Source organism: Rosa chinensis, chromosome 7, assembly GCF_002994745.2.
Source record: "Rosa chinensis cultivar Old Blush chromosome 7, RchiOBHm-V2, whole genome shotgun sequence".
NCBI classification, from domain to species: Eukaryota; Viridiplantae; Streptophyta; class Magnoliopsida; order Rosales; family Rosaceae; genus Rosa; species Rosa chinensis.
The window spans coordinates 48,931,376-48,943,475 of record NC_037094.1 but is presented as its reverse complement, the minus strand read 5'-3'; the positions used below and the strand labels follow the sequence as shown (position 1 = coordinate 48,943,475).

General features: G+C 36.4%; 1 protein-coding gene and 1 long non-coding RNA gene across 8 annotated transcripts; one reads left to right on the top strand and one right to left on the bottom strand.

Moving 5' to 3' along the window:
• The first annotated feature begins 4,342 nt into the window (after nucleotides 1-4,342).
• On the top strand, nucleotides 4,343-7,745 carry LOC112180742. The gene is made up of 7 exons (XR_002928458.2): nucleotides 4,343-4,558; nucleotides 4,646-4,701; nucleotides 4,816-4,876; nucleotides 4,967-5,005; nucleotides 5,166-5,244; nucleotides 5,897-5,972; nucleotides 7,512-7,745. It is a non-coding gene; the product is annotated as an uncharacterized LOC112180742 (long non-coding RNA).
• A 53-nt stretch (nucleotides 7,746-7,798) lies between these two features.
• Nucleotides 7,799-11,695, bottom strand: LOC112180741 (increased DNA methylation 1). 7 transcript variants are annotated; one of them, XR_002928456.2, is made up of 5 exons: nucleotides 10,874-11,695; nucleotides 10,317-10,385; nucleotides 9,449-9,518; nucleotides 8,443-8,482; nucleotides 7,799-8,059 (listed from the first exon to the last, which is right to left on the bottom strand). XR_002928456.2 is itself a non-coding variant. In XM_040510804.1 (2 exons), exons 1-2 carry the CDS (start codon nucleotides 11,509-11,511, stop codon nucleotides 9,515-9,517), a joined length of 642 nt encoding a protein of 213 aa, XP_040366738.1. In that variant the 5' UTR covers nucleotides 11,512-11,695; the 3' UTR covers nucleotides 7,799-9,514. The 7 variants fall into 7 exon arrangements, 2 of the variants coding, with proteins under 2 accessions (XP_040366738.1, XP_024175064.1); XR_005803274.1 differs by having other exon boundaries at nucleotides 7,799-8,482; XR_002928457.2 differs by lacking the exon at nucleotides 8,443-8,482.
• Between the last annotated feature and the right edge of the window lie 405 nt (nucleotides 11,696-12,100).

Genomic DNA, 12,100 nt, shown 5'->3' with positions numbered 1-12,100 from the left:
GAGCAAATCGATCAACATTGGCTTGCCAAATCTCAAGTGGATTTTTCACCGTAAGGTAATCATCTTTTAGGATCTTATCAAGATGATAACGCAAAAAAATCATAGGTTTGGCGGGATCTTGCACAGATGACTTATTGTCGACTTTGATGGCATTTCCAAGGTTGTTAGCCATAAGGTGAATTTCAGCATCAAATAGTTCTTGCCAGAAATTTTAAGAGGATCAAAGTCCAATTTTGTTAGATGCGTCATCTTTCTATAAAGAGAAAAGATGAGATATATCAGGATCCATAATTCTTAGAATAGTATGTTCTATGCAAAATTCATATACGAAACAAAGGTTTCGAAGAGTTCATAAATATAAACAATGGATCCGATAGGGAACACACGAGAAAAACATTCGTGTGATGTCTATAGAACCATAGGTTCTAAGACTACTCGGTCAGAGGACTCGAGTCTTGAGCAATGGAACATGTAGTTCTCATTGTCATATATGAAATATAAATTCAACAATTATATTATATAAAAGATACATACAAATATATGTCAATGATCGCATAATGAAAATTGATATTCATCTAGGAGAGAAAGAAGAAAAACTCATAGATCATTAGCCTTGGTCATAAGCAACTATGTTGCACCATAAGGCTTGCGGATCATCATGGAGTTCAAAGAAGAAGAAGAAGAAAAATAAGAGCAAATTCGTGCTGATAACGTGTTATAAACTAGAGAAAAATATAGAGATAGAAGAGAGAAACAGAGTATGGAGGAGGTAGAAGTATCTATTTCATTCTCATTAGACCCCTTTATATAGGAGTAATGTTTACATCATAAGGACATAACTAATGAGTATTTACAGTGGACAGCCACATATATATAATATTTATAACAGAAGTGTTATTTTGAAAAATTTAATTATTCATAATGCCCCATATTTTCTCTTGTTCTCATAAGGCCAATTGCATCCTCAAATTGTTCTATCTCTGACGATTTTGCCCTTCTACTTAAGAAAACCAACTACTCGATATCAGATTAATCTCTCTCTCTCTCTCTCTCTCTCAATTACTCTGAAGTGTCGTCTTGAAACTTTAATTATCCATAAAGCCTTATAGTTTTTCTTATTCTTATAAGCTAGTTGCATCCTCAAATTGTTCTATCCCTAACGATATATTTTGCTTTTCCACCTAAGAAAACCAATTGCTCAATATAAGAGCCGTTTGGCGAGGGATCTGAGAATAAAATTGAATGGTATCATAGGGCTCCTACCGTGCTTGATGAAAAAAAATTGATAATTCACGGAGGTTCGATTGGCCAGGTCGGGGAAGCAGGTTCAACTCTCCAAGTCGAAGCAGGCAAAGTCAGAGTCCGAGTTCAAATTGACCAGATAGCTCATCGGGAAGTTTTGCCTCATATGCTGATGACATAATTTTCCTGGTACAGTTTTTCTACAACATGATATGATCATTGCTACAGATCACTGAAGGCATGCATTCACCTTCTATATTTTATTTCATTTTACAGGATTTGCAGCGGACAACTTTTGTTACTGCAATTATGAATAATTTTCTCCAAATGTGACCAATCGCGTTATTTTTCGTTTTTGTTGTAATGCTCCGAGTACTTAAAAACTAGTTGAGGTCGCTCGCTCAGTGGACATAAAGGCTGCTTACTACATCACTTTTACCAAAGGAAGAAGGGAAAAGAGGCATAAGTATGTTCTGTTTTGTTTTTTTTTTTCAATTCCCCTGTGAAAAATAAATTTTAATTCCTAGTATCATTACAATTTACAGTTTGTTAGGTTGTTATTTACTATTTCGATTGGCTCGGTCAGATAACATCAGTGCAACAGTAAATCTCCTTTCGTACGTGGTCTTAATCAATTGGACTTTGCAATGTTGTGGTGTTGTGTAAAATTTGTTAGAATATGAAGTAGTTTTCAGTGTTGGTGACTGTAGTTTTCAGTGTTAGTAAGAGATAGTAGCTTCTGTTGTTGGTCAGAGTAGTTTTTTAGTGTTGGTGAGAGTAACTTTGTTGTTGATAAGAGTAGCTTTTGTGACTTCGCACGGGATTTTTGATCAATTAAACAAGCAAATGCATGTGGCATTTAATTTGCTAATTCTTTAAGGTTTTCAAAGAATATCTGTGAGGAAATTAAGCTATAGAAATATATTTATGTATGTAACACATTTGAATCTGCATGGTTTTTCAGGACTTCAAAGAAATTTCTTCTAATTATCCATGCTAAGACTTAAATTAATGACATATGCCTCAATCTACCAATTCAAAAAGAACAACAAATTACTTCATATGTGTGTGTGTATTTTAATTATCACAAGGCCGGTACTGAACTAGCTTGTTAGCTTGAATATTCAACTACTACATTGATTCCATCCTAGGTTATGGTGGTTGGTTCCTTGATGAATTTGTGTTCCCCAAGTTCTTTAACATTACTGGCATTCTTTGCAGTAAGAAGCCGTAGCTCACTGCATGCAGTAAATCTATTGTATGCGTGAGAGTATACAAAAGGGATTCCGGTCAAATTTAGCCAGCTTTCCTTCCTTCGTAGGAGGAATAAACTGCAGTTTTAACCCGAAGTGTGCCATCAATAGAGATTTCCAGCACCTCTAGCTTGGGCTTACCCTGGCTCAAAAAGGGCTGGTGACGGCCGCTATAGTTGCGGCATTCTATCTCAAACCATTTGTCAATGTAACAATCTTCATTAGGTCCGATTCCAAAAGGGTATATGGGATGCTAACATCTCCGCAAAGCTGTTGGCAATTAGGCTTTGCTATAGGTGGTGCGCGCTTGATCCGATGATGCTTCTGTACTCGTGTCCCATAACAAGAAAATAATGAGAACATCAATGAGCAATTGCATATTGTACTTATTCCATTGTTTCTCTTAGCTGCTGCTGAATTCTAAGAAGATAAAAGAAGATCAATCCGGCTTTGTCTTTTGTTGAGAATATGTAATTTTCTTGTACCAATATCTGAGTATGCTTTGCTGCCAGATTGGTTGTTGTTGCCTCATGGTATGTGCTTGTCTTTTAGCTCCTTGTTACAGATGTACTTCTGGATGCGTTTGTTTATCATATAGCTCTCTGGTTTTTCTAGAGTATATATTCGATCGATGACTTATAAGGAACCAAAGCATAAAAAAAAATAAAAATAAAAAGAATTACTTTATGTTGTGCAACGCATTTGAATGTAACCATCGCCATCTGCATGGGTTTTCACGATACATTAGTTGTTGATGGATGATACAACATGCAATACAAGATGCAAAGTAGTGGCTAACAGGCTAACTAACTTCCAATGTTCAAACTTATGGTATCTTACTGGATGGTCTATGTAATTACCAACAACTAGATATCGCAATGGAACTGTTTAGAGAGTTGGAAGGCATGAAGTTGGATATAGATATTTTATTATGTACAATATTCTTATTGGAGGTTTGGGTAAGGCTGGAAGAGTTGAATCTGCTAGGGAAATGTTTTGCGGTTTATCATCAAAAGGACTTCAACCTAATGTCAGGACATATGATATAATGATTAATGGCTTTGTAGTTGGGGACTTGGGGCCACTATATTAGTTGGAGCAGCAAAGTTTCTCAAATAAATGGAAGATAAATGTTGTTCTCCAGATCATTAATGCACCCATAACAAAATTATCCAGGGTCTTATTAATAACGATGAGACATTAGGGGCTATGGGACTAATGTATCTACTACGAAATTGGTAGTTGGTTTACTATCTAAAGAAATGTAGATCCTGCTTTGCTGCCATTGTTAACAAATTCGTTTTGAAGTAAATTTGGATCTTTGAAACAGAAGAACTTTCTCATTATTACAGGGAAATTGGAAAGGCTGCACCTTGACTACTGTGGATGTACCATGTATGTTATTTGTTTCATAATCTCATTGCTATTGTACAGTACTAGCTAGATTTGTTGGCTATGAGTACGAGTGAAACATTGTAAGCTGGCAGTAGCATCCTCCGACACTCGATATGAAATAAGAATTTACAGATTCGGGCTACGAAAGTGAGCTGATTGATTTTATTGAAAAGGAAAGCCCCATGAGAAAGTCTTGACCAGTGCGTTTTTTTTTGTTATTGTTTTTGAAGTATTAGCTCTGAAGATTTCATTTTCCAGTTAACTTGAAATTCCACACTGCACCGGTTCTGTTGAAATTGTGCTACAGCAGAATTGGTAGCTTTTCAGAAGAGCCAATACAAATATACACAAACAATGCAAAAGCAGAATTGGTAGCTTGTAACTGGTGAATGTGCTTAAGTTTTCCTCTGGTTGGAAAACAAATTATACATACATCTAAAGCCGAAACACTGTTCCTCGCCACCGTTCATTCAACTGTTCATTTAACAGTGAAATGGCGGTTTTGCCCCTCGAGCTGTATGCGGAGAGAAAAAGGCCCGAGTTTTCTTCTGTGTTCTAGAAGCCTACATCGACTACAAGCTTCGTTCCATTTTCGGTTTTGTTCTCGGATACAGACGCGGCGTGAAACGGAGTTATCAAGCGTATCGATCAAGCTCTCAGATATAAAGGTTGGGCTGCAAACGAATAGGAGGGGTTTGGTTTTGAGAGCTTTTGAATTTTCGATTTGATTTAATATTTTTCGATTTTGATCGTAGGTCGCTGGGGTAGCAGAGAGAAGGGGAGAGATCCAAGATTTTCTTCCAAGCTTCGGGTTTGTTTTGTAAATTTGGATTTGGTTTCTTCCTGTGGGCTGGAAACAAATAGGAGGCGTTTGGTTGTTAGAGCTTTTGAATTTTTGAGGTAATGTTTTCGATTTTGATTGTAGGTCATTGCGGTGGCAAAAAGAAGGGGAGGGATCGAAGATTGTGGTCGACTTCCGGAGGAAGGTTTGGGTTTGTTTTATGAATTTGAATTTAGTTTCTTCTTCTCTGATTGTAGCTTTTTCTGTAAACAATTTTTTGATGGTTGGCTTATAGGTTGAAAAAGAGTGGGGGCGTTTCTCAGTTCGTGTATAGGTGAGGAAATCCAAATTCAAATCACAACCATTAACAAGGGTGAAAATTACAAGGGTGAAAATTTGGCTTGTGATTTTGCTTCTTAAACTTGAAATTTTTTGATTGAATTGTTCATAGATTGAATTTTTTATTTATTTATTTATTTATTTTATTTGTGTAGTGTGTGCTTAGTCTAGAAGTTGTACATATTGAAGGAGCGGGGATTTGCTTAAGAATCATAAGCAGTTGTGTCTTTGAAGGTAAGTATGGGTCGATTTTTTTATACCAATATGTTTGCAATTAACTGTTATAATAGTCTGTTGGCCTTTCTGATTAAACACTGATGTTCTGTCCATATCCAGTTGTTGATTGGCTTTAGCCCTTATTAAAATATGGAATATGGGATGTGGTTTGTTGGTATACTTTTCATGGCTCTTGATGGTCTTACTGGTGAACAAAGAAGTTTGTTAATAGCCGCATTCTTTTAAATTTAAGTCCAAGTACCTGTGTAGAGGTTATCATACCTGTGATTATAAACCGAATTTCAAGGCCAAGTTAGTGTTTAAAGATTTTCACCGAGTGTTAGAGCTTGGGACAAGTTGGTTCAGTTCTCAATTCCTCTTTGTTTTGATAGTCAGTCAACCATATACATTACTCTTTGTCAGGGGTGAAGTCTGCATTATACTTGGACATGGTCTATGTAGTAGATATTTTCAATTTATGATTAGCCAACTTGGATCCTTATTTTCCATAAAAGATCCAAGTGATCTCCATTGTTTATAGGCTTGGGAAGCTGTAGACACTCTGTTGGTCACCATTTGTCCTAAACTAATTACATTTCTGATTTAATAAATGAACTTAATGTGCTTTTACTGGTGGATATGGGGCTGGTTGGATAACTCTGCGAGGTAGGCTTGGGTTCGTTTTGGAAGAGGTGTGTGCTGAGATTGTGATCGAGTTTAGGAGACGGGCTTTGGGAGCAAAAGAGGTATGTGTTTTGTTGCTTTCTCCAATTCTGTCAAGTCAAGGTTGGTGTTTTTTTTCTTTTGTATTTGCAGATTTATTAGAAGAAAAAGGAAGAATTATGAATAAGAGAAAATTTATAATGAGCTTATTGTTTAGAACAGGTGTGTCAATAGTGAAAAGAAGTGTTACTGTTTTTGGGTAATCAGGTTTTACTTCAAATAGAAGAATGTTGTTCTGTTTTGTTAGAGCTGAAGTAGTTTGTTTTGTAGTCTGCGTTTAGAGGGAAGCAATGAAATGCTGGAGAATTGGATTTGGACATTGGTTTTTATTGAGAAGTAATCAGCTTAAATATTAGTTAAAAGGTGATATCAAGAGAGTCATTAATCCTTCAGTTTGTGATTTAAGCAAACTTTATAACCCGTGTTAAAATTGGCTTTCTAGACTTTGGAATAATCAGCTTATTGTTTTCTACTAAAACTGTTGAGTTGTAATGATGTTCCTAATCTTTGAGCTTTGATTTAGGGCCTTGACCTTAGATCTATGTAAATTCAACATCTTTAATCAGGAACTGAAACTTTCAACCTGCATTGAAGAGTAACTGATGTTGATAATTATTAATTGACATTGTCTTGGTATTATTGGGTTTTGAGGTATTGATTAACTTATTGAGGTAATATTTAAGGCAGAAGCTTTATTTAGCTGCGAAGGGTTTAGTATAGCAAAATTACATTTTGTATGATGTGGAACATGACATTTATAGGTTTCGTTTAGTTAGTTTAGACTTGGCTATATTTGTGCTGGAACAGTATCCCCTATATCAAATTTGCTATATAAAGCTAATGAATTAAATCAACGGAATGTGCAATCTAAAGCTGCAGTAGTTGAACACAAACAACAGGTTAGGGTTGCTTGATTTAAGGGTTACTTGGTTTTGTCTGTAATAGGATGTCAATGAAGGGATTTAATGCTTATATGTCTACTTTTCTTTTAGTATTACTGGATTGAAAGTACGATTTCTTAGGGTTGCTTCATTTGGTTCTTGATAAAGCTCCTTTCAGTTGTTTAGTGCCTATATATGGATGACCTTTAAAATGGTTAGTTCATTATTTGATTAATTATTTTATTAGGTCCGCTTGGTTGTTTCTGAGATTAAGTATATAGTTTCAGGTGATTTGGTCCCTTGATTTTTCGTTGTGAGATGGAATATGAAATGCTAATATTACATACAGAATGACCTAAAGAATATTCCCTGTTTCTCTTTCACATGGTTGACAAAATTAATTAGACTCCAGACTTTTCTATTTGATTTCCAATTAGAAATGGACTTTTTCTTTGAGTTTTTTTGCAGATATGAATTTTCTGTTACTATAGCTTATTGGATTTTGGTATTGAAAACATCGCCAATTCCAACCAATGGACATTGTATCTTTTCTGGATTCTTATGTAAATATTAGCTCATGATTTAGGGAATGAAGTTATTTTTGAAAGTTTGATGGAATACACAAACAAAAGAATTGCAAGAGACTTTCTGGCTAATTATATTGTTTCATCTATCATACAGGGTGCAGTGGAGAAACGTCGCCAATGCTGCCTTGAAGAAATTTGAGATTACAAGCATGGTGGAAAAGACCACTAAAGTTAGGAGAATGATGGAGGAATTACAAAGATACACTTTAATTCAGTTAAGAAAAACAAAACCCCCGCAGCATCGCGCGGGAAGGATTATCTAGTTAAAACTAAAGGCCATGCTGCTAGTCTGCTAAATAATTTTCCATCAATTCATTTCCACCTTCTACATATATGTGTGAGGGAAACGCATTTCAATCCCATGCCATTCAATTTATATTGCACTCTTCAACTAGAACAAAACATTTACAATATTGAAATTCATCAAGGAATCAAGCAGCATCCAAAGAATGTCCGTAATGTTCAAGAATTTGGGGAACACAAACGCGCATAGAGCTTATATAAATACACGTAGTTAATGCTCAACAGTAAACAAGTTAATCCTCAACAGTAAAGCCCTTTGCACGACAGCAGAGATATAACCTGACAAGACATCCAGAAGGCTTGAAGGCAGCTCTTATGCTTACAAGGATTTTATATATCCTGTCAAGATTGAAAACAAGAGAGGTTTAAGAACGGTAAGAAAACGTAAGCTGAGACTGAGGAACTCTAGCTATAATTCAGCAAATAACATAATAAATTTAAGTCAGTGATCTAAGAGTCTAATACACAACATTAAGATAAAGAGAGTCAGGATAGAAAACACTAGAATTAGGCAAGCTAACCAACAGCAGTTGCTTCCCATGATCCTACATTATTACATCCCATCTCTTCACAAGCTACACAACAAATTGGGACATGACAACAAATTGGTACATGATAGCTTCACTCGTAAAATGTGGGTGGCAAACTCGATGAAAATAAAGGACAGAACGCTTAGGAACCAAAAGATCTGAAGTTTACAGTATTCTAAATTTAGGACGTACCCATGATGCTGACTTTCTTCAAGCTATTAGGAGTCAATTCCTGCAGATTAACAAATAATATATACCTCAATATCTGAATCCGTGCACTGAATATGCCCAAGATTGAAGCCCGGGTAACATTCATTTGAACATATGATTTTCAAGAACTCATGTATCACTATTTACTCAATAGTTTTTTAACTTTCAGAGGTCACTTACAAAACGCCTACCAATTCACTTTTGCACATTCTGACAACACAATTTATCAAATGACAACAAGGGCTCAAAATCTACAACGGACAGACTTAATACACCTATGATGACAGTAGCAACATTATTGGTGTTGCTTTGACAGGGTGCATGTTGAAATAAGGGCATGCACTTACTCAAATGAACATGCCCATAAACAGGTTAAGTAATTACATGATTGCAATCACCATGTCAGTAGCATCATGTAATTAATAACATCATTAGTAAAATCCACCAAATGGGCCTTTTGTTTTTTTGTTTTGGATTTACTATATAAAGAGGAAAACTAAAACACTAAGGAGTCCAAACACTAATTAAACAGGGCAAATTCAGAGGAATTATTGAGCACTGAACTTTCAAGAACAAAAAAATAAAATAACAAAATAAAACCACTAAAATCCACTACAAAATCTCATATCTACTAAGAAAAGAGTTGGATTTTTGACTCAAAGAACCAAAGGGATTGATCTATTTAACCGAAACGAACTACAGCTTATCAATTTGTGAAAACAAAGGTTTCTATTGTTTTCTAGTAAGTGCTGTTTTAAGTACTAAGATGTAAAGCAGACTCTTACAGACTAGCTTTTGGTAAGTGAACCTAAGGTAGTACTGTGTCAATGGTCTATCAGAAATGATGTGAAAGTAATGCAGCATTAAGCATGAACGGTGGCATGTCACAAAATATCTCAAATCCGAGTGTCCAATGAACATAAAAAGGACTTGCTCACATTCTTGTTCAAAATATGGGTTCAATGGAACATATACGCAACATCCCTACCATTGTGAGTGTCAATTCTACAAAGACTTCATGAACACATTCTGCCAAAAGAGATATCATGTTACACTATCTGCAAAACACAAAATCATGAAAAGTTAGAAAAGTAACAGGAATTTCAAAGCAATTATTGAGTACTAAACTTTCAGGGGCAAAAAAAAAAAACTCTTATCTAATGAGAAAAGTGGAGTTGGACTTTGACTCAAAGAACCAAAGGTCTATTTAGCCGAAACGAACCACAGCTTATCAACTTGTGAAAACAGAGGTTCCTATTGTTTTGTAGTAAGTGCTGTTTTGAATAATAAGATGTAAAGCAAACTCTTACCAACTAGCTAGTTTTCGATAACAGAACCTAAGGTAGTCCTGTGTCAATGGTCTATATCAGAAAGTGATGTAAAAGTAATGCAGCATGTTGACATCTCACAAAATATCTCAAATCCGAGTGTCTAAGGAACATAAAAATGATTTGCATACATTCTTATTCAAGATCTGGGTTCAGTGGAACATATTTGCAACATCCTAACCATTGTGAATGTAAATTCTAAAAAGACTCATGAACACATTCCGCCAAAACAGATATCAGGTTACACTATCTGCAACCAATTGAACCTTTAACAAGTCACCTGCTTCTAACTAACAAAGGGATTGACTATAACAGACATCTATTTAGCCGAAATGAACTACAGCTTATCAACTTGCAAAAACAAAGGTTTCTATTGTGAAAGTAATGTAAAAGTAATGCAGCATTAAGCATGAACGTTGGCATGTCACAAAATATCTCAAATCAGAGTGTCTAAGGAACAGAAAAAGGATTTGCACACATTCTTGTTCACAAAATGGGTTCAATGGAACATATATGCAACATCCCTACCATTGTGAATGTTAATTCTACAAAGATTCATGAACACATTCCGCCAAAGCACATATCAGGTTATACTATCTGCAAAACAGAAAATCATAAAAAGTTAGAAAAGTAAACAGGGGAATTTCAGAGACATTATTGAATACTAAACTTTAAAGAATAAAAATAAAATAAAATAAACACAAGAAAATCTCATATCCACTGAGAAAAGAGGAGTTGGAGTTTTGACTCAAACAGCCAAAGAGGAACCCAGAAGGTGACCAAAACGAGGCGCTGCAAGGCGGGAACTAACGAAAAGTTAGTGTGGGATGAGGACAGGGTTAACAAGACCAAAGAATGATCTTAGACTCTTGGTATCAGGAAACTGGAGGTTTGTCAATCAACCGCATCACAATGACACTATTGGGTGCTTCAAGAGTATTTTATGGCACATAACAGTGTCCTTAAAATCCAAGAAGTCATGATGAGCACTGAGTTCTGATTTCTCAGCCTCAGCCAGAATTGAAAACCCAATTGAACTACTAGTCCATGTATTGAGTGCGCTTTGCGCAGAAGGCAAGACTAACCTCTCAATGCCAAATTCCATGAGCCGATTTTCAAGCTCATTCATCAAAATCCTGCACATACCGAGTCTCCTAAACTGAGGCCTAGTCGCCACGAGTGGCACTTCAGCCACTCCCTTATTGATCCTCACCGTGGCGGCACCGATCATCTCCTGATGACCATCATCATCATCTCTCCTCTCCAAAACCACAGTGTAAAACCCTCTCAAATTCAACTCGGAATCGGATTCCAAGTCGAAGACAATGTCCTCAGCAATGTCTCTGTTGGTGTAGGGGTCTTTGGAAGGCTCGAAACACTCGTGGATGGCATTGAGAGCGGAGTGGAGCTTGGTGCAGTAAAAAGATTCAATTCGCATGTGAGATTTCAAAAGCCTCCAAGTCAGGTTATTGCTCACGGGAATGGGTGTCCCCAAAATCCGGTTGATCCCAGAAATCTTGGATCTTTCATCTTTTAAGACATCATTGATGTTTCTTGTTTTCGATCCTCTTCTTGATCTGGATTGGATTTGGGGTCGGGTTCTGTTTGACGACGCCGTTTCGCTCTCCCAACACCGGACTGATTCTTCTTCTTCAGGGAAGCGTAAGGGTTTCACGGTAGACGACGATGACGAAACCATAGCAAAGGCCCGCTTCTGCTTCATGATTGATCGATCTCGATTAGGGTTTTTGATCGATCTCGATTAGGGTTTTTGATCGATGTGGGTCTCGATCTTAGGGCTTAATTCAGCGGAAAGTTTGATCAGAAAAGTGAAATTTGTTGAACAGAGAGAGAGAGAGAGAGTGAAGAAACAAAGAAATGATTTGCAGGTAGAGGAGAGAAAGTGAAGACACAGCAAATGCAGGTATAGGTTTATATAACAGGCTCCAACGGATACTTTCTGACTGATTGACACGTGGCCTTTTGCTGCTTGCTGCCCACGAAATCATGACAGCTGGCACTCCCTCCACTGGAAACGAATACCGCGTTTAAATCATGACAGCTGGCACTCCCTTCATGTTCCACCAAAAAAAAAAAAAAAGATTTCGATCTAGCCTCCATCGAATTACAATATATAAACAAAGAATTGAATTGTAGAGGAAACTGAATACTCGCAAATGAAGGTAGGGTTAATAAAAACCTCTTCAATGAATAGTTTTCGGTCACAATTCACCAAAATGTTTAAACAACCGGTAAACCTTTTTGACACGTGTAGGAAATATTTCAAAAACAGTTCATGATGTTTTCGTCAT

Coding starts and splice junctions, on each gene's coding strand:
- LOC112180741 (XM_040510804.1), bottom strand. CDS start 11,511: ATGAAGCAGAAGCGGGCCTTTGCTATGGTTTCGTCATCGTCGTCTACC.